Genomic DNA, 22920 nt, shown 5'->3' with positions numbered 1-22920 from the left:
CATCAGCAAATATGGTTCTCTGCTAACTGTAAACCTCATTTATTTGCTACAGCAAGTCTCTTTTCTTCTGATCCTCCAAATTCTTAACTTTTTCCATGTATCTTTTTCTAGCACTCCAGTCCATACCTACTATATTCTTAAATTCCCTTTCACATTCAGTCTACTACCCTAATTCTTCTAAATTCAAATAATCTCTATCTCAGTTTGTCTGTTTGCATGTGATAAGTATATGCTGATCTGAGTCTGTATATGTGTCTAAGTAAGGAATAATGGCAAGAGAGATGTACTACTAAAATCAAGCCCAGGGAGAAAAAAAGAGGTGGTATGGAATCTCCTGGTAATGAACCCAGTGGTTAATAGGTTGATGTACATACTGAACATATCAAAATGTTTTGGAAAAATATCCAATGCAATATTTATTTGTACAAAGACACTGATTTCTCAGTCAACAAAGGAAAAAACTAAAAATACTCAGACTAGTTAATGAGACCAGTAAGTATAAAGTATTATTCTGAGTGCCACACCTTGAGAGAAATATATCAACTAGGACTTAGTAAGAGAAAAGTGATCACAAGAAACAGTCTGAAACCACCCTTTAAGAAAAATTTGAAAAAGATTGGGTATATTTAGCCTAGAAAAATATAAAAGGGGACATGAGCACCATCCTCCTGTATTCTGAAAGTTGTTTTAGAAAAATGGTACAGTCCTCACAGGACTAATGAGTACAAACAAATGGAGAAAATTTTTGGTTGATCCTCAAACTGTTCAGACATGGAAAGGGTCACCTGATAGTGCGTACTGTCACTAGATGAGGTCATTCATAGATTCAAAGGAAATTAAAGCATTAGAAAACAGGGGTTAGATTTGATAACCTTTAAACTATCCTCCAATCCTGGGCCTCTAGGGTTATAAGCTATAGAAATATTAAAACCTCTGGTCTTGTATTAAAAGTTCTCAAACTGAACAATCTGACTTACATTGCCCTTCTGAACTTTAGATGCTGGGCTATAAATTGATTACTTCAATACTGTTCCTATTCTGAGGGTAGCTCTGAAGGACCGTTTAAAAAATAGAGCCCCTTCACATCCAACTGGTTCTTTTTTTCTCACTTTCCCTCAGCATTATCTTAAAGAAGGTCAGCAATCATCTCAATATTAAAATATCAGTACAAAACTATATATGGATCAAAATTTCCATATGTGAATATAGAAATATAGGGCAAATAAACAGATCATTAAATATTTACAGTTGCACATCAAAAGTTACATAAACTTTTTTATAATTGATATTTTTAAAAAATATATAAAGAGTATATAGTGTAGTTTGATTATACAAAATATAAATATATTTTCCATTTACTTAAGAAATCCTACTTCTAAACGAAAAAGTCAACTCTGGATTATCTGAACTAATCTTAGGATCTTGTCATTTGACTACTACTGATACTGCTGTAATTAACCCAGTTATTAATTAATTAACAGGAAAGGAGCAAATATAGGCATGCCATTTGTGCCAGGATACTGCAGCTTAACACTCTCCAGCTCTATTCCCCATAAATCCTGGGGGAAGGGACTGAAACAAAACAAAGAATAGCTGTATGCCCAGCAAAGTCTAAATGACATAGGGAGGGTGCTTGTCTGTCAGTCATACCTGGGAAGAGGGCATTGGCCAGAGGAGGTGTGTAGGTGTGGCCACTGCAAGCACTGGAAGATTTTATATTTAAGCTCCTAAACAAAGGGGTTCCCTCTCTTCCTCAGGCATGCTGGGCTTCTGGCCCTTTTGTTGAAGGCGGCACACTCCCTTGCACTAGACCACATGGCCCCATAGCCATGTAGACCCCACTCACAAAGGACTAATGGACTGTGACTAACCTGATGCTATGCCAGACTTAACTCCACCACAGAATGGAAACTTTGGACACTGGCTTTGCTTTTAGCTCTACTGAAGGCCCACCTGTACCTTGTCCAGGACTAATTTAAGGGAAATGGGACTTTGGAAACCAAGGGATGTAACTCCATGCAAATAAAAATCACTCATTCTCCCGTGAGAGTCTTAGAAAATTCTTTTTCTCAAGGTATCATAAGAACCCAACCCCCAGCACCCAATGGGGAAAGGGATCCCACACTTCCATAGGGACACCCCACTTCAACTGATAACACTACCAACTGGCATACAATGCTATCGTAAAAGTTTGACAGTGTGAAACCGTATACCAACCCATTTTAGCCAACAGACAACAGTTAGTTCTTAACGTGTAATTCACTTTTCCTCTTTTAAGGAAAAAAGATCAGTTAACACTGATATTATGTGCCTGAAAGGAGTACACATAGAGATGATTATTATTAGTTAAAAACAGCTTTGAACCACTGATTTAAGGGCTCACATGATGGATGAAAACCAGCCATATTCCAAAGTAAATATTATTAATTCTATTAGTTAAACAAAGACATAAAAAATTCTACAGTGATATCATTATGTCATAAAACTGAAATACAGCTTTTATGGTTTCACTGGTGTGTTTTTTTACATATACCTGGTTCTGAATACTATTTTTCTGAAGATACTGACTCCAAGGATCTGGTATCTGTTCATCTGATGCTCGATTAGATGTTCGAGAATTAATTTTAAGTAAATAGCAAGCCTGAGTTCCATATTTCTGTTTCATTTCTTCATAAATGGATTCAGCTCTAAATTAAAAAATTAAAAAAAGTTTGTAACAAATGGGGAGCAGGCCTTAGGCAATAAAAGATACTAAAATAATACAAAAATGAGGCAAAAATAATCCCCTAAAAAAGGGACAGAAAATTAGAGACAGAATAATTTTAAAATGAAAACAAAGATAATGGTCTTAACTGAAGTTTATCTAGCTTGGATAAAGCAAAGTTTCCAAAGTGTTTCATGGAATATAATTTTGCAAGCTACTCCTACATTATTCAAAGAGAGTTCTGGTGGTCAAACTAGTTTGGGGAATTAAGTAAACAAAGTCAGTTTCTTTGCAGCAAACCATCACTGAGTCTTCCATTTGCTAATGTACACTATGAATTTACAAAAAGCAGCTGCAAACTTATAGACCAGTACAGTACCTCTCAATTCTGATTTGAGGAAACATGACTTTGGGAAATTCTGTCTTAGAGAACAGACATTTATCAAAAAACTTAAGTGCTAAATAGAAAGTATAGCCCCCCAAAACTTACAAAACATCTTTTGCTGCCAGTTTACCCTTTACTTTGCTATCTCCAAAGGGACACAATACAGAAGAAGAAAAGGAGAGCGAAAACTCAAGAACAGCAGCCATGGTATTAATTACATAAAATCCATCTACTTTTCTTGCTATATATCAGATGTAACAAAAATAATTTTGACTTCCATACTTTAACTAAACTTTCTAGCTGGTGGGAAATAACATAATTCAAATGACAAAACAGCCTAAGAAGCAAACAGTACATTCTGATGGAAAATGAAATTTTGGTACTTAGAGCTAATCTAGTTTAAGTAATTTTTAGTCAATCAGCCATCTGGTGCACAGAGAGAAAAAAACACCTGGAAAATCTTGTATCATATATCATATTCAAATTGCTAATACTATACAAATAACAAGCCTAGCATACAAATTAAATCATATTACTTGCCACAAAATTAAGGCTAGATAAAAGTTATAAATTTGTATAAATACAGATATAAGTATAAGTGTATGTATATACACTCAAGTACAGCAGTACCTCGGTTTTCAAACGTTTCAGAACTCGAACGGTCTTCTGAAACAGATTACATTAAAAAACCAAGGTACCACTGTACAATAAATTGAACTTTTGCTTGCTTTACCAGTGATACTGCTATACGTAAGAATCACTAATCTAATACTTGAATTACCATTTAAATATCCTAGAAAATACATACAATATTCAACTGATAGAAACTAATCTTAATAGCCAGTTCAAATTATTTCTGTTCATTATCGTACAGGCTACAGACAATTTATGATTTCAAATACTAAAGATTAGTAATTCTCAAAATAATCCTTTGGTTTTACAGAAAAAAACTTATTAAAAATATAGTTAGTGCTCAAAACAAGGGCAAGAAATAATTACTTAACTGCATACTGTAAATGTCATTGTGACATGAGAAAAGTGAGAAACAAAAGATTAATTTGATACACATCTTAAACCAAAAGTCAAAATAAACACAAAAACTGGAAGTTAAATTGCTTTTAATGTTATTTTTCAAGAACTTATTTTTAAAGATAAGTTATTCACTTATCTCAAAGATAAAAGGACTACAGCAAATCACTAGTAACAAATATTAAAGGGTACATAACAAAGAAATGTTTGGATGTTTTTGAGGTTGTGAAAAACATCAAGGCTAAAAATATAAAGTGACACAAGAGTGAAGAGTGAAAAATGAAGTGCCTATAAGCAACAGCCAGAAAGTGAAAAGTCAGAAGAAAACTAGGAAGGAGAAAAGAGAAAAACTGAGAAATAATTTTATATAAAGTAAGAAATAACACCTTAGACCAACAGGTGTAAAATGACAAGCACTTCTGTACAAAGATAATACTAATAGAGATTTATAGTGAAAGAAAAGTTTGGGTAAGTATATGAAATCAAACATAAAATGACTCAGCTGTTAAAATATAACTCTGAAATAAAAGACATGGTTAAATGTTTTATTAATAAATTTTTACTTCCTTAGATGAAAAATATATCTAAAATTTAAACAAGCCGTGTCTGAATAAAAGTTAAATCATTTAATAGAAAAAAATTTCTTAATTAAAAATGGAAAGCTTACCTCTGTTCATCTCCTGCACTTACATCATGTAAAAGTACATAATATTTAAGTGTATTTGGTATAAACCACTTGGGGTAGGAATACTCATTGCCGTGCTGAATTCGATGCTGTTCATGTGACAACTTTGCAAACTGCTCCATAGGTTCTGTTTCACTAGATGATGCTACCAACATACCTTATAAACCGTATTATTAAGGTAATTATCACTTACCACTCAATGATAAAAGTATCCTATTAAAATAAACTTAGGAAGATAATTTCTGAGCTAAAAAAATCTGATTTCATAGGTTTTTACAGAAAGCACAAAATAATTTCTCCAACACTTCTAAGTAATTCAGGGTTATAAATCTTAAAGAATTTTTGTTGACAGTTGTTAAGTCATTTACATAACAATATGGAAATCCAAGAAAATGAATATGGACAATACCAAAATTGTACAACTATCATCATATCAAACAATTCTGAATTTTTCTCCTCTCCATTCCATTTCCTTGAAGTTTCATACTCTATCCTACCTCTTAACTTTTCTCTGTAACCTCATTTAAAAAAACTAAAAAGCCCTTAACTGTCAAAGGAGGTTAACAGCTATAAAACAGGTTACTAAAAAACTAGAAAACTGTTTTTAAACATGAGCTTTTACAAAAACAATTAATTTTGAGACAATTATCACAAGCAGTTAACACTGGCAACCTACACTTTCTCTTTCTAAAATGCCTTAAAAACTTATGCATAAACTACTCAAGCTGGGGGATAAAGAAAAACAATAAGCAAGCCCTCAGTATTCTTATTTTATAATCAAAAATTAATTTCTTACACCAGCCCTGTATCTAGGATGCCACTTAACACAATAGTAACAAAAACTTGAAGCATCATCAATAAAAAGTCTCCATTTTCTATATCCTTTCAACAATTTTGCCTTCATATAACTATTTATGAGATTAGTAACTTTCAAAACATTTGATTTTAAGAGAACAAAAAAGTCAAAGGATACAGGCTAAATAGTGGTTCAGAAATTCATGATCTGATGCTGGCATCGACTGAAGAAAGGTCTCTCTGTAAGACTCAAACCATGGAGTAGTAGCTAAAATTAACCATAAATAAAAGTTAAAATTTCTCAATAGAATCAGTTTACAACAGACAAAATTTCAAGTCCATACTCCTTAAAGGCATAAGGTAGTAATTTCTAGCAATAAACAAGCCTTTTCACCTGTGCTTTACTACATACATATATGATGTGTGTGCGTCTATAAAGCCATATACACAAATACATTCATACATGTAAGGACATACAGGGTGTCCCCAAAAAATGTATACACACTTTGAATAATTATAAAGGCAGTGTTTATTAAAATACATTTCATTTTCAAAATGTAATAGAATCAGCTGTTAAAGTGTGTATACATTTCTCTGGGACACCCTGTATATTGCAAATATAAAGCTGATTTATTCCAAAACCGACACAATAATCTGGCAACTTACTTACCTATTAATGCTTTAAATATTATCTATGTGGGTAAAAAGATTTTAGAACTAAAGTTTTGTGTCCTCACCACTAGTCACGTCATTAAGTAGCTCCTTTTCATAAATGATATCATTTCAGAAAACTGGTTCTCAACTGAGAGTGACTTTAACCCCAGGAAACATTCAGCAATGTCTGGAGATACTCTGGGTTATCATAACTAGGGGTGAGGAGTGGGGTGCTACTGGCATCAAGGGAAAGGTTAGGAATGATGCAAAATATCCTACAATAAACAGAACAAGACAGCCCCCCACAGCAAAGAATTACCTGGCTCAATGTCAACAGTGGCAAGGCTGACAAACACTACTTCATAATTTAATTACTTGAGTATGACAGTAACAAAACCTCTTTAAATGGAAGTTCAAAGCATACTTACCTTATAATCAAATATAAAGATATGTATTTTCACTTTCTGTATGCATGTATATTAAGCGTTTCTTAAAATGTCAAATCCCTCTTACTCCATGCTAAGCATTTAATATTACAACTATTCTAACATCTTTTATTTGATCTTAAACTTAGTCATTTCACTAGGTGTAAGTAGATTATCTAAATCACAGTTTTACTAAAAGGATACTCTATTCCTAGTTACTTATGCTGATTACCAAGTCTTATGTACTTTTTGTTTTCATCTTAATCACTGAAAACAGCAAACAGATTTTCTGTTTATATTACAATACTACCTTAAACGACTGGGAAGGTTGAACAGAAAAAAGCTATTCAGTTTGACCAAATACCATTATTTCACCTGGTAACATATACACACAAAATTTTAATTCCAACAAATGCCTTATAAGAATAGCCCATATATTGTTTAGGAGGGCTATTAGTGTAACAATTTCATGTTCACTGCTACAGAAGAAAAGCATCCCCAGAAATACTACAATCTATATGAAAAGTGGCAAAAATTAGAGAATAAATGACACAGACTAGTCTCTGTCACCTACCATACAAAACCAATTTTCTTACCAACCAATAAATTTATCTTACCCCCCAATCAGTCAAAATTAGTCTTTGTCTAGAAAATTAATGTATACTTTCACTTAGCACCAATGACAAGAAAAGAAAGGATAATGAAAATTTTGGTTAAATTGGAAGGAATTTCCACTGATATTGGGAAATATCAATTTGATTATTTTTCTATTTACTTTGTTGCCTCAATGCTGGTTAAATTTAACAAATAACAGATAAATTGTAGACATATGAAAAGGAGTTTGTTTCATGGTGTGTTGGGGAGTTCTACATAAACAAATTAGATCTTCCAAAATAGCTACCCGTTGCAATACTATCTGTAATAAAAGACTAGGAAACCAACAAAAGTTCATCAAAAGGGAACATTCATTAAGGAGATGTACTATTCAGCTGCAAGAGAAAGGGGGGAATCTTTATATACAGTGGTACCTCGGTTTTCGAATGTACTTTGTTCCCGAAGACTGGTAGAGTTCTGAAATGTTGGAAAATCAAGGGATCGACAGCCGACAGCTGGGCCTCAGGATCTTGCCCTCAGCGGAAGCCGTGTGGCATGTTCGACCTCCGAGGCATGTTTGTAAACTAAAGCATTTCCTTCTGGGTTTACGGCGTTCGTAACCCGAAATGTTCGTCAACGGAGACGTTCGAAAACCGAGATACCACTGTATTACAATAAAGTTCTCTCTGCAATATACTGTTAAGTGAAAAAAAGGTACGTCAGAAAAGTATGCATTTTTGTGTAAGAAGGGAAAGAAAATATGAAGAATCACACATTTATTTATTTGCTTATATTGTCACAGAAGTAGAAGAAGGATAAATCTAATTAGAGGTGAGAAAGGGGATGGGGGAACATGGATAGAACCTTGACCTTGCTGAATGTAACTTGTTTTATAATTTTTTGACTTTGGAACTATATAAATGTCTACATAATTAAAAATTAAATTAAATCAAAAAGAAAAAAAGCAAGTATACACACACATATGAGTTCTTAAATTGAAATACTACTTCATAAATACTGGTATAAGACACTGGTCACTCAACTAAGGATATGAGGAACGAAGGAAAATTTTTTAAATATATATGGCAGAAGTGGGTTTTATCTTTCAGGTAGGTCATATTAGGGTTGAGAAGGTAAATTTTCCTTTCAGCCTCTTATTTCCTTAAGGAGCTAATTAAGAAGTCCTTCAGTTATTTTTATGTGCTTTTTGTTTTTTCAAATGATATTTTTGCAGAAAGTGGAAAACATAGTCTTTAAATGTTTTATGTTAACAAAAGACTTCAACATTTAGTGACAATTCTCTCTTTAGAAATTCTCTTGTACTTATTTTGGGATGAAATTAATACTCTTCCCAGACCCCTTTCCATCTCTACAAGCTCTTTCTTTGGAATTGAAAGAGCAACCATGTTATCCTACCAGTTTCTCTATGCAGAATGTATTTTGTCTTGGTAGGGAAGGGTAAGAAAGGCAGCTAAGAGCCAGAAAACGAAATAATGGTCTATTCTCCAACCCCACTTCATTGTTCCCTTCTTAGTGCCAGTAATTTGGGACATGAAGTTTTACTGTTCCCAATAAATATCTAATAAGGGCTACAGCAGTGAGCTAAGCCTAAGCAACTTTGGTCCTCATCCCGCTGAAGCCAAAGTGCTTCGTAACCCCAAATCTGCAGGTGAAAAAGACTGACTATCCTAAATATAAGCATCACTGTAAATCACATATCTACCCTTTCCTAATCATTCACAAATGCTCAGTGCCAGAAAATCACTATCGAACTACGAAATATTAACATATTACAAATAACATTGGCATTTATGACTATGCAACTTAAGATAAATGGTGGTAGATATACCAAAACTTAATACAGGGTGAGGCAAAAGTAGGTACAGTTGTGAGTACACAAAAGTCTATTCTTATATTATTATTTTTTAATATATCTTTATTGATTTCAGAGAGAGGAAAGGAGAAGGAGAGAGAGAGAGGTAGAAACATCAACGATGAGAGAGTCATTGATCAGCTGCTTCCTACACACCCCTAACTGGGGATCAAGCCCGCAACCCGGGCATGTGCCCTGACCAGGAATCGAACCCCAATCACCTGGATCCTAGATAGGTGCTCAACCACTGAGCCACGCCCGGCCAGGCTATTCTTGTATTACTACTTAATTACTGTTATTTTCCACACAAACAACTGTAAACCTACTTTTGCCCCACCCTGTATATATTCATAATTAAAATATCCTAGTAAGGGAAAGGAATTAAATAATTAAATGTAAAATATTTAATTAGATAAATGTATAGCCTCAAAGTAAAAAACATTTGACACTAAACTGTGATTATCAGAAAATATGGTTTAACACAAAGAATCTTAGAATACGAAAGCTACAAAAAACTAAAACCAGAACTATTGAGACTTATGAGCATTTTGCAAATCACAAAAGATCTTAGATAATTAGGAAATACTCCGTATTTTTACAACACCCATGAAAACTATTCTTGAGGAGACTATTTCTAATCAAGTGTTTTCAGCAAAATAAGCAAAAATCAAAGTATTCCAAAGAGATGAGAGTCATAATTAGTTATGCCCAATTTTTAAATTTCTAAGACACCACAGTGGAAGATTTTTTAAAAATAAATTGTCCTCTTTTCAAAATAATCCTTTTGGTCTTCAGTATATCGGGGGGGGGGGGGGGAACTGTCATTGTTATTTACTAACTGGTCAATGTTGTTCTATATTTTTAATATTCTTTACAAATTATTTACAGAATTAAGAATAAAGGCGTAGCAAAAAAAAAAAACTTTAAAAAAATTTTAGTAAGAATTTAAACATAGTAAACTCAAATTGTATTCCCTATTTTCCTGGTTTTAAAGGTATATACCTTAATTAGGCAACATTCTTTGAATGCAACTAACTCTCCCATCAACTGTCATGCATGAACCGGGAAACACATCCATCATGTAAATACTGATTCCAGAGTCAAATACATCTCTATTAAGTTCTAGTTTATCGTTACTTCTGGTTCATCTTGTACTTACACAGTCAAGGAACATTTTGGAAAAATGTGATGGCTCATAACTTTGCTGAAGAGATAAATGTCATCTTATTTGCTCCATCACTGCGAAATATTTCATTTTTTTATACTTAACAGCAAACAGAACATTCAAACCAAGGAATTTATTTCTACATCACCTAATCCCTTCCAATCATCTTCATACATATGCCTGCCTTCAGCAATTGTCACTTACAAACTGTATCAAGTAAATTTTGTTAAACAATCATCATAAAAGATTAAAGAATACTATTTCATGTCCTGTAACAAAATGAGATGGTCTAGGTTCTTGTCCCAAAATATTCTGTGAAGTCCTTCCTGTTAAATTACTGACTAGATAGATGAAAATATTATATTTCCTTTTTGTTTTTCAAAATATATTGCTCAGTCATCAATTTTTCAGTTGGAGAAAATTTTGATTCAAGGTTGTCATATGAAGACTCATAAAGTGGAATTTCTGTATATGATAAATTTCACCACTGTTATCAGAGCCTAGAGTTAGGCTGTCCAATAAGTAAGTAGCCACAAGCCACATGTGGCTAGCTGGCACTTGAAATGTGGCTTGTCTCAATCAAGATGTGCTGTAGGTATAAAATACACATAAGATTTCAAAGATAGTACAAAAAAAATAAATTTTCTATTGATTACATGTTGAAATCATAACATTTTATATAGTCTGGATTAAATAAAATATAGTATTAAAATTAATTCACCTGTGTGGGGTTTTTAAAATTTTTTTTATTGATTTCTATAAAGAGAGGAAGAGAGAGAGAGAGAGAGAGAGAGAGAGAAACATTGCTGTAAGAGCGAAGCATCGACCAGCTCTCGCTTGCACGACCAACTGGGGATAGAGCCTGCAACCTGGGTATGTGCCCTGACAGGGAATTGAACTGGCAACCCCCCAATGCACAGGGCAACGCCCAACCGAGCCACACTGGCCAGGGCTTCACCTGTTTTTTATATTCTTTACTGAAGCTATAGAACATTACAAACTATACAAGTGCCTCACAAATTTAAATTTCTACAGGACAGTGCTAGTCTAGAATACTGCTGTTACATTCACTCATTTCTGATTTGTCTAATTGTGAAAAACTGTGCCTACCACTGTCAAATTTCTTTTCTTTGCCAATATGGACTAAAAATGAAAAGTTCTCAATTCTCAACTGTGTTCAATGAAAGAAAATAAATGAAAACAAAGGTAATGACTAAAAATATGATGTCTCCAGTCTTCTTATAACTTCTTAAAAGAAAATGCTCTGAGATCACTGTTGGGAAGTATTAGTACACAACCCAAAACTTTCAATATGCTTCTCTTTTTTGGTCCTATTTTAACCTTTAAGCAGAAAACCATGAATTGGCAAAAAACTGGAGGAAAGCAACTGGTATGTAATGACACAGATCAAAAAAAGAAGAGAGCTACTAGAAGAAACAGATTATTCTTGGATAAGAACGTTAAAAAAGGTCGTCAATAAAATCAATTTTGCTGTGGAAAAAAAAAGATGCAATATACTTTGGGCAACACAAAATTTAAAACTGAAGGATGATATAACAGTGGTGACTTATTTCGTTACTATATCATCATTCTAGGCAATTTCACCATTCTTCCACTTTCTTACAGTTCAGAGCAACTGATAATTCACAGAATGATGAAAAATAGCAAAATACTTCAAGATATTGGAAAAATAAGAACACTAAGTTTGTGCACTGGACTAGCCACATTTTAAACGGTTAACACTTTTTAAAGGGTTCTTTATGCTTTTTATTCTTACATAAAAATTTAGAAAAAAATATGAAAGAATATTTAAACAATCCTCTAAAATACTGTTTACACATGACTGCTCTCCAGAGTATCATGTTATTTTACAGAGTAAAAGCAATTAATATAAAAGCAATCAGAAAAAGTATACTACACACTTAAAAGGGCGGGGGGGGGGGCAGGTTCTTCCTTATCAAAATAAGGTGCAACCCAAATTATACTATTCAAAAACATGCCTGGATTTAGTAGGTAATGTAAATCAAGAGTAAACAATAAACAATAGATTATAGGATAGATAATGTAAGTTGAACAAGCATCACCAATTGCCTCTGTTTTAGAAAAATTAGACATGTAAATTAGAACAAATATAAAAAAAAAAGTAGGCCCTGGTCTGGTAGCTGTTGGTTGAGAGCGTCATCCCAATAAGCCAAGGTTGCAGGTTCAACATCTGGTAAGGGCAAATACAAGAATCAACCAATGAATGCATAAATAAGTGGAACAACAAACTGATGCTTCTCTCTCTCTCTCTCTCTCTAAAATCAGTAAATTACATATTCCCCAAAAAAGTAGTAGATGAGTAAAGAAAAAAAAAAAAAAGATAATAGGCAAGGAGTAGAGTGAGAACAACCTGGAAAACAGAGGCCAACATAGAAAATACCTGTATTTAATGAGGATTCTTTCAATTCCATCAATGTGTCTTTCCAATTACTGTACCAAGGAACACTAGCTTTAATTGACCGATCTGATGAAGAAAACATGGCACTGATAAGCTAGTCTTATGAGGTAAACATATAACATGTATTTCTTAAAGAGAATGGGTAAAAAGTATGCTGACTCACATTAATAGCAAAAATTACAAGTGTATTTCTAGACATAGGGAATATCTTATTTGAAATGGATAAAATCACTCATAAATCTCCAAAGAATATTATTGTTATAATGGAATTTTATTAAAATGAATTCAGTGCTTCAGCATATCACATTCCCCGTCTTCAAGACTAACATAACAATAAAGCTGAAGGGAGATGTCCTAAAGTAGCAGGAAAAGAAGCTGAAAAAACTGTTTTCTTCTGTATGTAGTTTACCAGAAACACTGGGGATTCTTTCTAAAATCTGCCTAAAGGATTCAGCTATATAGCAGTGCCTCCACCTGTGTTTAAAGACAAATAGCACTCAATCCTTCCTTATGTGGAGATGTTGGCAGCGGCCTGAGAATATAATATACCTTGGATAAAATAATTCCTCACAACCACATCATGACCACATTGTTCCTATAAACTATCTACCAAACCACTTTAATACATCATTTAAAAAAATAAGCAGCCCACCCCCGGTATACAGCCAGCCAGACATCAGATTTGAGAAACTTACTCTGAAGAAACTAAATGACCCCACATAAAAAAACTATCAGTAATAAAAACTGGCCAACCTACAAGCCTATTACAGTCTCACTACCCAACAGAGAAGACAAGGTTTGTTATGCCCAGTCAGGGTTTTAATGCCTCAATTAGAAAGAGAAAACAATGACAAGGGATCACCAGACATTTGAGGTAAGTTTCCAATATGAAAAAGAGACCAAAACAGACTGAAAAATAATACAAATGAGAGAAAAATCACAAGATAGAAAAAAAACTTAAAAACAACAATTTATTAACATTCTCAGAGTTAAGATACCACAACAGGAAACAAGAACTACATGCTACAAAAAGAAAAATCAAGAGAGCAAGGGAAGTTTAAAAAAAAAAGACAGTGAATATTAAAAATTCAATAGAAAGGTCAGAAAATAAAGTCAAGAATATCCCCCAGAAAGCAAAACAAAAAGACATAAGAGATGAAGATGGGCAATGTTGGAAGAAAGATGAAAACATTAGAGGAGTAACTGAGGAAGTCCTACATCCAGCTAACAGTAGTCGGTGCAGAAAGAGCAAACAACGGAGAAGTTAAGAAAGAAAAAAAACAAGAAATTTCTCAGGACTACAGAGTATGCACGACCAGATTATCAAAAGGGGCTACACAATACAATGAGTGAAAAAGGAGTTAAATCAGGTTCAACATGAAATTTCAAAATAACAGAGATAAAGTGCTTCTAAAAGCTTCTAAAAGTTGAAGGGAATAATGGGAGATGTATCATAACGGCATATAGTTTCTTTACAATACTAGAAGCTATAAAAAAGTGAAACAATTCTGAGAGAACTTATTTCTTAGAATATATACAGTCAAACTACCAATCAAGTATAAAAGAAAAAAAAACACTGAGACATTCATTTCTCAAAAATTTTACCTTCCAAGCAAACTTTCTCAGGAAGCTACTAGAGATGTCCTTCACCAAACCAAGGAAATATGCCAAAAAAGATATGAATGAGGGAACAGAGAAGGGAAGGGAAGGAAATCCCTAAGATGACAGTTAAGGAGCAGGCCTTTAGACAATAACCAGTCCAAAACGGAGAACAACAGTGTTTTGCAACTTTATTTCATTATCTCCCCCATGAGCCTTTTTCTTTCCTAATTGGTCCTTCCCCCAAAAAATACTTTTAAATAATACCACAGATATACTATGTATCTATTTGTGTACCACAGCCCTTTGGAGAGCCACAAACCATTGTAATTATCTAGATTTTTTGTCCCCCAAATATCCCTCCACTGAAGGATGATATCATTCCCCATTGAGAGTGCATGGAGTAGGAAGAGAAGAGAGGAGAGGAGATATTTTGATATGGAAAGATAACCGTAGTATTCTAAACTTAAAATTATCAAGGTAACTTATCTTGCTGGAATTAACAGAAGAAAAATTATGAACACTGAAACAAAATAATTCTACAAACATTTCTAACTATACAAGTACCACCAAATAACTTCATGACCTAAAACATACCACTGAAGTTCTCCTGGTAGATTTAGGACAATCTTTAAATATGCAGTTATTTTAAATATGTTAAAATATTAGATTATAAATTGCACTGACCTAAAAAGATCATTTTATTAGGCTGCTGAAATATCCTGATTAGATGATGTATTTTAATCTTTTCCCTCAAAAAAATCTATCCCATGTCCCTCTATTAAGTCTTTTTCATACTGAGAAAGAGTCACACTAAATACTGCTAACTCACTTTACGTATTAATCTTATCATGAAAATATTTATCATTCAAATTAGATTAAGCACTCAGAAAAGATTAAATATTTATCTATATATTAAAAACATTACCTCCATTTAACACTAAGCAAGATTAAAAAAATACAATAAAATTTTATTTAATTATAGTATTATTTATGTCACAAAAGAATGTTTTTTATCTATTGTTTGTTCTTTCATTGAAGAAATATTATCTACATATTCTAGGCATTACTTTAGGTACTAGAAATAAAATAAAGAGCGAAAGTTCATGCCCTCATGGAAAGTGTATTAGCTTTATAAGTAGAACTATCAAAACAATTTTATTATGAAAAAATAAAAGCATGTAATTCATAGCTTGAATGGTTGCCTACTCACTTGATTAGAACCTCCTTAAAAGCATTAACTGTTGTTTTTAACACTGTATTCCCAATCTATCATTCCATAAGCACATAAGTGTTTGTTGAATGATTTCCAAGTCACAGAATTACTTTTTCTAAAAAAGAAAAAATCATTTAAAAAATAATAAACCTTATTACATACCACTGATGTTGAGGTCATAATCTCCTGCTGTAATCACATTAGCTACTAATCCTTCCGCAGGCTGACTGCCGGAAACAACATCACTCAAAAGCTTCCGAATGGCTCCAGGCTGAGGTGGTTGGGTGATAATGTTGCTTACTGCTATCTTCAAATTTTTAATTATGTGAAGCTGATTATTAGGATCTCTCATATGAACTTTTAAAAAAAGGGAAAAAAACTTGAAATTAATACTACACAATTCATAACCACCCAACCATAACAACAATAAAAAATTGGGTTAATGTTTTACAAACAAAAAAGATGATCAAATCAGAAACCAGAAACTCCTAGTGGAATAGTCTTCCATAAATACAAGTGACTTACAACATTCCCTTATAACCAAAAGGGCTAGCCAGACAGTCTAACCTTCTCTCACAAATGCTACTGCTTATGTCCCTACAATATGCATTTTCCTTCTTCCTGTTTGGAATTGCCAGGGACCAACCACCATCCATACCACATCTCTAATTCTCGCATCACACTAAGGCTGGTCCAGGGCAGTGTAAAGTCTGTGGTATCAACACTGAAAATAGTAAAAGAAAGGGTAATTAAATGCTGCATTGGTGATTCCTCTACTTCCCCTAGTGTGCTGCCTGCATTCTCAGTCACTATTCCACTATCATAAAAATCTATGCCCACTCTGGTGCAGGATGTTGACAGGGATTGACAGGGAGTTATAGGAACAGAAGGTATATAGAAACTATACTTTCTGCTCCATTTTGCTGTGAACCTAAAACTGTTCTAAAAAATAGTCTGTTTTTAAAGATCAACACCCAAATCCCTTCTCCCATCCCCATTTCCCATCTCTTGCCTCTACCCTGTTACAGGTCATCTCATCTATGGGATTTATAATCTGTGGTTCACAGCTTCATGCCAAGATATAGGATCTTAGGAGATTATAACAAGAAGACAGTATCCACAATGCACAGTAGGAAATGTGAGCATATTTTTTCATATAATCAAGCAGTTTCCATAGTAGCATTAAAGCAGTCCATTATATTAAGGACCCAATTTTTGGAGTCAGACTTTATTTTAAATCCCAACCCACCAGTTATTAACTGGGTTATCCTAAACAACTTTTAAGCTTTTCCGTTCTTCAATTTTCTCAACTACAACATGTGATTAATACCTATTTCACAAGGTTATTTTAAAGATTTAGGTGGAATAATGTTAGATGAGATAGTAAGTGTAAAGCACTGAGCACTATGCTTGACACATGCATAACTATATAATTAAGTGCTCAAGAGGTGATGGAGGCAGCAGGTATAACACACTATTTCAAGGACATCATGGATCATTATATACAAATAAGAGGCAACTCTGAAAACTGGCTTTGGATACCTACTCATAAAAAAATGACTTTTATTTCCAATGGAAAATGCTTTATACCAAACTTTTAAGTTCAGGCCAGCCTGTATTTTAAATAAGGTTACATCTGTAAAAACTGTCTTCCTAAATTTCTTGCATTCTTTCTGTTGATTTCTAAACTTTCAATTTAAAAAAACAGAAAAAAGTTTTTACAAACTATATAGAATATGTGCACTTGTATTATAAATATGTGTACAAAAGTACAAATAAAATACATGTAAATTCCATTATAATGGTTGACTAGGAAGGAAGGAAATAAGACTAAGGCAAGGTTTAAAGATGACTTCAAAGGTATCTATAATGTTTGATTTCTTTTCAAAGAAAAGAAAAAGACACAAAGTCTAAGAATGACAAGAAGGTTAATATTTGTTGGTTCTGGGTAGTAGGAAGCTGGATGTTTCTTGTATTCTCTGTATTCTTCTGTAATTGTTTATTTTTTCTAATTTAAATACGCATACACAGGGCTCTCCCCCTAGTTAAATTTCCCAGCTAGTCTATGAAACACAGAAACCAAAGAACATAAAAATACTATGGTACATTTCTATTCTTTTTAGAAACAAGTACTTTCCTTAAAGTTGGTCCATAATTGTTGAATAACATAAGTAGCCATGTATGTATTAAACCTCTCTCAAAATTTTAAACTGGCCAGCTATCTTTAGTATTCATAGTGTTAACACATAAAAAGGATACTCTAGTTTTGCCCTATATTCAGAGTGGGCTTATCAGTTAGGTAACCCTACTAATAAATCCAGAAATGAGTTAATAGGTGTGGCAGCCAGCCTCCGAAATGGCCCCCAAGGATCCTGGTATTTCCTGTTATACACACTCTTGTGTAGTCCCCTATGACACCCCAGGGTTGGCATGTATAACCAACAGAACACAGAAAAAGCAATGGTATATCGCTTCTGAGATACGTTAAAAAAGAGTATGGATTCCATCCTGCATTCTCTGATTACCCCCTCTGGAAGAAGCTAACTGCCATGCCATGGGATACTCAGGGAGCCTATGGACAGACACATGGCACAGAACTGAGGTCTCAGGCGAATATCCAGTGAGGAAATGAGACTTGCCAACAACCATGAGTGAGCTTGGAAGAGGATCCTCAAGCCCCAGATGACTGTAGTTCTTGCTGATAGCTCCACTGCAACCTCAAGAGAGACCCTGAGCCAGCAGCATCCAGCTAAGCCACTCCCAGATTAATGAGAAACTGAGAGATAATAAATGCTTTTGTTTTTAAGGTGCTACGTTTTAGGGTCATTTGTTACACAACAATAGAATAAGTAACACACTGGAGTATCACAAAAACTAACCTAATATAAGAACTAAGTATGATTAAAAGAAATGCTCTTAAACCACACACAAAAAATCCTAAGCTTCAGAACTAAATTATATTAAGGTTTCGTTAAATTATAACAGCACAAAAGGTGACTATATATCATATTACACCTCAGTTTCACAATGAAATTCAACAGTGCGGTGGAGGTGGAAGAGGGTATAGGGAAGATAAATGAGGACTGGGAAAAAATAAAGAAAAAAAATAAAATTCCATTGAAGTTGGGGGGAAAATTAAATTCAAATCTACCATTATCTTACTTTTATAGGTTACATATAGTTTTTTTTACTTTATCTTTATTGTTGAAAATATTAGATGTCCTTTTTTCCCCCTTGACCTCTCCTGCCCCACACCCACTCCCCACCCCAGACACTATATTATGAAGTAATATTTCCCAGTACGTGCTGCTCCATGGAATACTGCTTCCTCAAGAAAGTTAAGAGCTTGTTTCTGAAAAACTGATCCCATGTTCAAATAAATTTGGGAAATACTGGATCAAGTTTTAAAATATCCTCTTTATCACAGATCTTCCCAGAGCTTTTAATATGCTAAAGGATACTGTGATTCTATCAAACACATGCGATATTAAGCAAACTTACTTGACCATAAAATTCACTTTTAGGGAGCATATAACATCTGGTATTCCAGGAATTATTTCATAATTTTTATGTTTTTATCTAGCACACAAAACTTTAGAAGGAAAACCTCGACTGCTGGGGGAAAAAAAGTTGTACAAAAGTGACACAAACAACATGTATATCTAAATTTTGAAAAGTTGACCGATTTTATTCAAAGTTTGGTATTTGAAAAACTTGGAGGTTACTTACCTAGTTACACCAACATGGTAGTTAAGATTGCTGAAACATTTCTAACTTTTTAAAAGAAACTTAAAACTAGAGACAATAAGTATCCTTTAAAGGTCATTTCCCAATCTAATTTGCCACTTTTGATAGCTCATTCAAAAAATATTCAAGGTTTACATAAAAATTGCATTCTATTCTTATCTTTGTAATCCCTTAAAAGTATTTTACAGTAAAATTTAAAATAATACTTTTCAGAAATTAAAGCCAAGTACTTTCAAAAGTTAGTGTTAAAATGAAATTTCTTAAATCTTATAAATGTCTAAATGGTATGCTGAAACAGTTTAGAATTATCAAAGAACCATCACTATAACAGCAAAAGCAGTAAGGTTTGATTAAGTAACACTACCACTACTCTTTGAAATACATGGCCTGTGGAAATTTCTCAAGTAGTATTAGAATCACAAAATTTGTGTTGAAACAATGAATATAAATTCTTTAAGTCTTAGCATAACTTGAGGAATCACCATGCTTTGAGACAAAAAGGCAGCCTTTTCTGAATGGGAAAGAGGCCCCAAATTTATTTACCAGCAAAAAACTAAACCACAGAAAAATTATGTCCGTTTTGCCAAATTTCTAATGCCACCAACCAGTCCATATCCTAATCATCTTAAACTTTAAAACCTTACCTCTCCCAAAATTTCATACCTTTGCTCAAGACAAGAATCTAAGACTTTTTAGATTTACCATTCGATATGAAAGCCAAAATCCCATCTTCCCTTACTCTTCTGTACTCAGACAAGGAGAGTTTCCTTACTGTTTCCCAACTACTCATAATTCATAATTCACACCTTTTGCCCATAACTAGATATTCTAACCTCATCTCCTTCTGTCCTTCCACCAACTCTCTGCCTAGCCATAGAAGTCTCATCATATTCCTCTCGTAAATCCTTCGGTCCACAGAAGGAAATCAGAATACTGATTTGAGCTTCTATTCACTGGTGCCAATACAGGAGGCAGCAGCCACATGTGGCTACTGAGCCCTTGAAATACGTCTAGTCCAAATTGAGATGTAATAAAGGTGCCAAAGACTTGGCAATAAAAAACATAAAATATCTCATTAAGATTTTGTTATGCATTCATTGGTTCTTTCATTTATTTATTGTTGACAGTATTACAGAGGAGCCCCATTTTCCCTCCTTTTGCCCCCTCCACCCAGCCCCCTCATTAAGGGGTGGTGTGGCTCTACTGGTTGGAGGTAGTCCCCCGTACACCAAAAGGTGATGGGTTCCATTCCCCATCAGGAAACATACCCAGGTTGTGGGTTCGATCCCGACTCAGGGCACCTTCAGGAGTCAACCGATTGATGTTTCTCTCTCATATCAATGTTCCTCTTTCTCTTTCTCCCTTCCTCTCTCTCAAATCAATAAAAAAAAATCCTCAGGTGAGGATAAAAAAAAAGATTTTTGAATATTGATTACATATTGAAATGATAATATTTTGGGAATACTGGGCTAAATAGGATATATATCAATCATTAAAACTAATTTCACCTGTTTCTTTTCACTTTTTTTATCATGTGACTACTAAATAATTTTAAATTATATATGCGACTCATTATATTTCTATTGGGTAGTGCTGCTGTCTAGTGTGAATAAGTAATTCTAAATATCACCAGGAGATAAGATGACTTGATTAAGAATACCTGTCTTGAGTCACATTGCCTGTTTTTAAATCTTTCCCTCAAGTAAGGCAGGAAAAGTTAACTCTTAGCCTCAACATCCTCAAATGTAAAATGATGATTACAGTATCTACCTCACAGAATTCAGTAAGGACTAAAAGAAAAAAGTTACATAGAAGAGGTATCAGGTATTAGCATTATTACTTATTAACAAAGCAGGAAAGAGGACACACGTCTCTCAAAGAATTTAAGAAAGTAGGGCACTTAGCTGTTCTTGTTGACTTAGTACAACAGTGGAGGAGCTGGCTATGGCACAGGCTGAAGGAAATCCAAGCGCTCCCAAACTTACTTTCTCTGCAGAGCTTCCTCTCCCCTTTAAATACTAAAATGAATTTATAATGGGACTATTCTTCCGAAGAATACACACCTGTGGCATGTAAATACATGAATATATGGCACAGCACCATTTTTTTGTGCAGAAGTCATCATAACCAAATAAACATCTAGTCATTCACTTGACACAGCTTTATTAAAACCCTTCATTTTACGTAGACCTTAATAAAGGCCTTTACCTATACTTCGCCATGTTCTGTTTGCAAAGTTCAGGTAACGACACTGGTTAAATCATACTTGGAGTTTTATTACACTTATTTTTTCCTAATAAAGGCTCTAAAAGCTAGAAAAAACAGCGTCTCAATAAAAGGCACATTTCTACTACTGATTTACCTTTTATCTGAAAAAACAAACTTTAGGACTTTTCCTTCCCCATAAACCTAGATAACCTCACCTCGATTAAATTAACTACTTGTTCTTACTTCTTCGAACACTAGGCAAAGGCTGTTTCAAGTTTTATCATTTCTGTAAGACTTGTTTTCTTGAGAAGTACTATATACCACAGAAAATGTTTTAAGTTCTCAAAGAAAAACGTAAAATAACTAAACACAAGCTCAGAAAGATACGAGCCGCACTGCTGGAAGAATGTAACGTTCAAAACAACTCTGAAAGTCCAGCTTAATACCGCGGGGATAATGACCCGCCGTCTTTACCAAGACTTCACCGTTCCAAGAGGCAGCATCTTCCTATCGTCACCTGTCGTACAACTTCCTAGTTCCTTCCCTGCGGCCGCTGAGAACAGTCTCTTCGCCCTTCTCTGGGGCTCACGTTTTTCTTTACAGTCATTACCTAACCGTCTGGCTCGTTCGGGGATAGAAGGACAGTGCCCAGAGAGACTGGAGATTAGGACGGCGCTGCCTTGACAAGCTCACACCCGGCCCGGCGCCAGCAGCCCCCCGGAGACGCGGCGGGGCCCCGGCCCCGTAGGGCTCTCCCCTCGCTACGCGATGGACACATCGCCCTTCTCTTCCCTGCCCACCCCCAACTTATCCTCCCGGCCCCGGCGTGCAGAGGCGCAGTGGAAAAGGGAGAAGACCACGTACCCTCGGAAGTGAGGCGAGTGAAGGGTTTAAGCAACTCCGCGAAACTAAGGTGATTGAGACGAGTGAGCCGCTCGGCTTCCTCGCTGCACAGCGCGGCCACACAGGGGACGAAGGAGTCCGGGATCAGCTCTTGCACTGACTGTACACACTGGGCCATCGCCGAGGCAGGGGCTCCGGCGGCGCCCGCCCTCCGGTCCACGCTCAGAAGCTGATCCTTCGGCTGCAGCAGCTACTGCCGCCGCCCGCCGGCCTAGCCCGGCCGGGCGGGGCCCCGCAATGAAGCCTTAAGACCAATATAAGGAACAGTCTCCGTCGTCTCGCCTCCCGGGGCACACACCACCGACCCCTCCCCGTCACCGCCGCTCCTCAGCGCTCGCCACGGCGACCTCACATCCCACCCATCAGGTGGAGACGCCGACAATCCCCAATTAATCCTTCTGACCGCAAAACCTCGGTCACTGCCCGACCGGAACCGCCATATTGAGGCCGAACCCTGACCCACCGGCAGTATTAGTCCCGACAGCCCCCGCGCTCTCC

The 22920-nt window shown here is 35.1% G+C and overlaps 1 protein-coding gene across 5 annotated transcripts in view; it reads right to left on the bottom strand.

The window, feature by feature from the left end:
* The window catches only part of TRAPPC8 (trafficking protein particle complex subunit 8), a 71302-nt gene extending 48391 nt beyond the window's left edge, over nt 1-22911 (bottom strand). For all 5 annotated transcript variants that reach the window (XM_081150272.1, XM_081150274.1, XM_081150271.1 and 2 more), the window contains exons 1-5: nt 22384-22911; nt 15727-15921; nt 5777-5866; nt 4786-4960; nt 2534-2687 (exon numbers count right to left, since the gene is read on the bottom strand). In XM_081150272.1, coding sequence (XP_081006398.1) covers nt 2534-2687; nt 4786-4960; nt 5777-5866; nt 15727-15921; nt 22384-22540 — 771 coding nt within the window. In that variant the 5' untranslated portion in view covers nt 22541-22911. The remainder of the gene's footprint in view (nt 1-2533; nt 2688-4785; nt 4961-5776; nt 5867-15726; nt 15922-22383) is intronic.
* Between the last annotated feature and the right edge of the window lie 9 nt (nt 22912-22920).

The sequence above is a fragment of the Miniopterus schreibersii genome (genome assembly GCF_964146895.1).
Source record: "Miniopterus schreibersii genome assembly, chromosome: 10".
Taxonomy (NCBI): Eukaryota; Metazoa; Chordata; class Mammalia; order Chiroptera; family Miniopteridae; genus Miniopterus; species Miniopterus schreibersii.
Note: the sequence above shows the minus strand (reverse complement) of the source record. Positions and strands in the feature narration are given on the sequence as shown.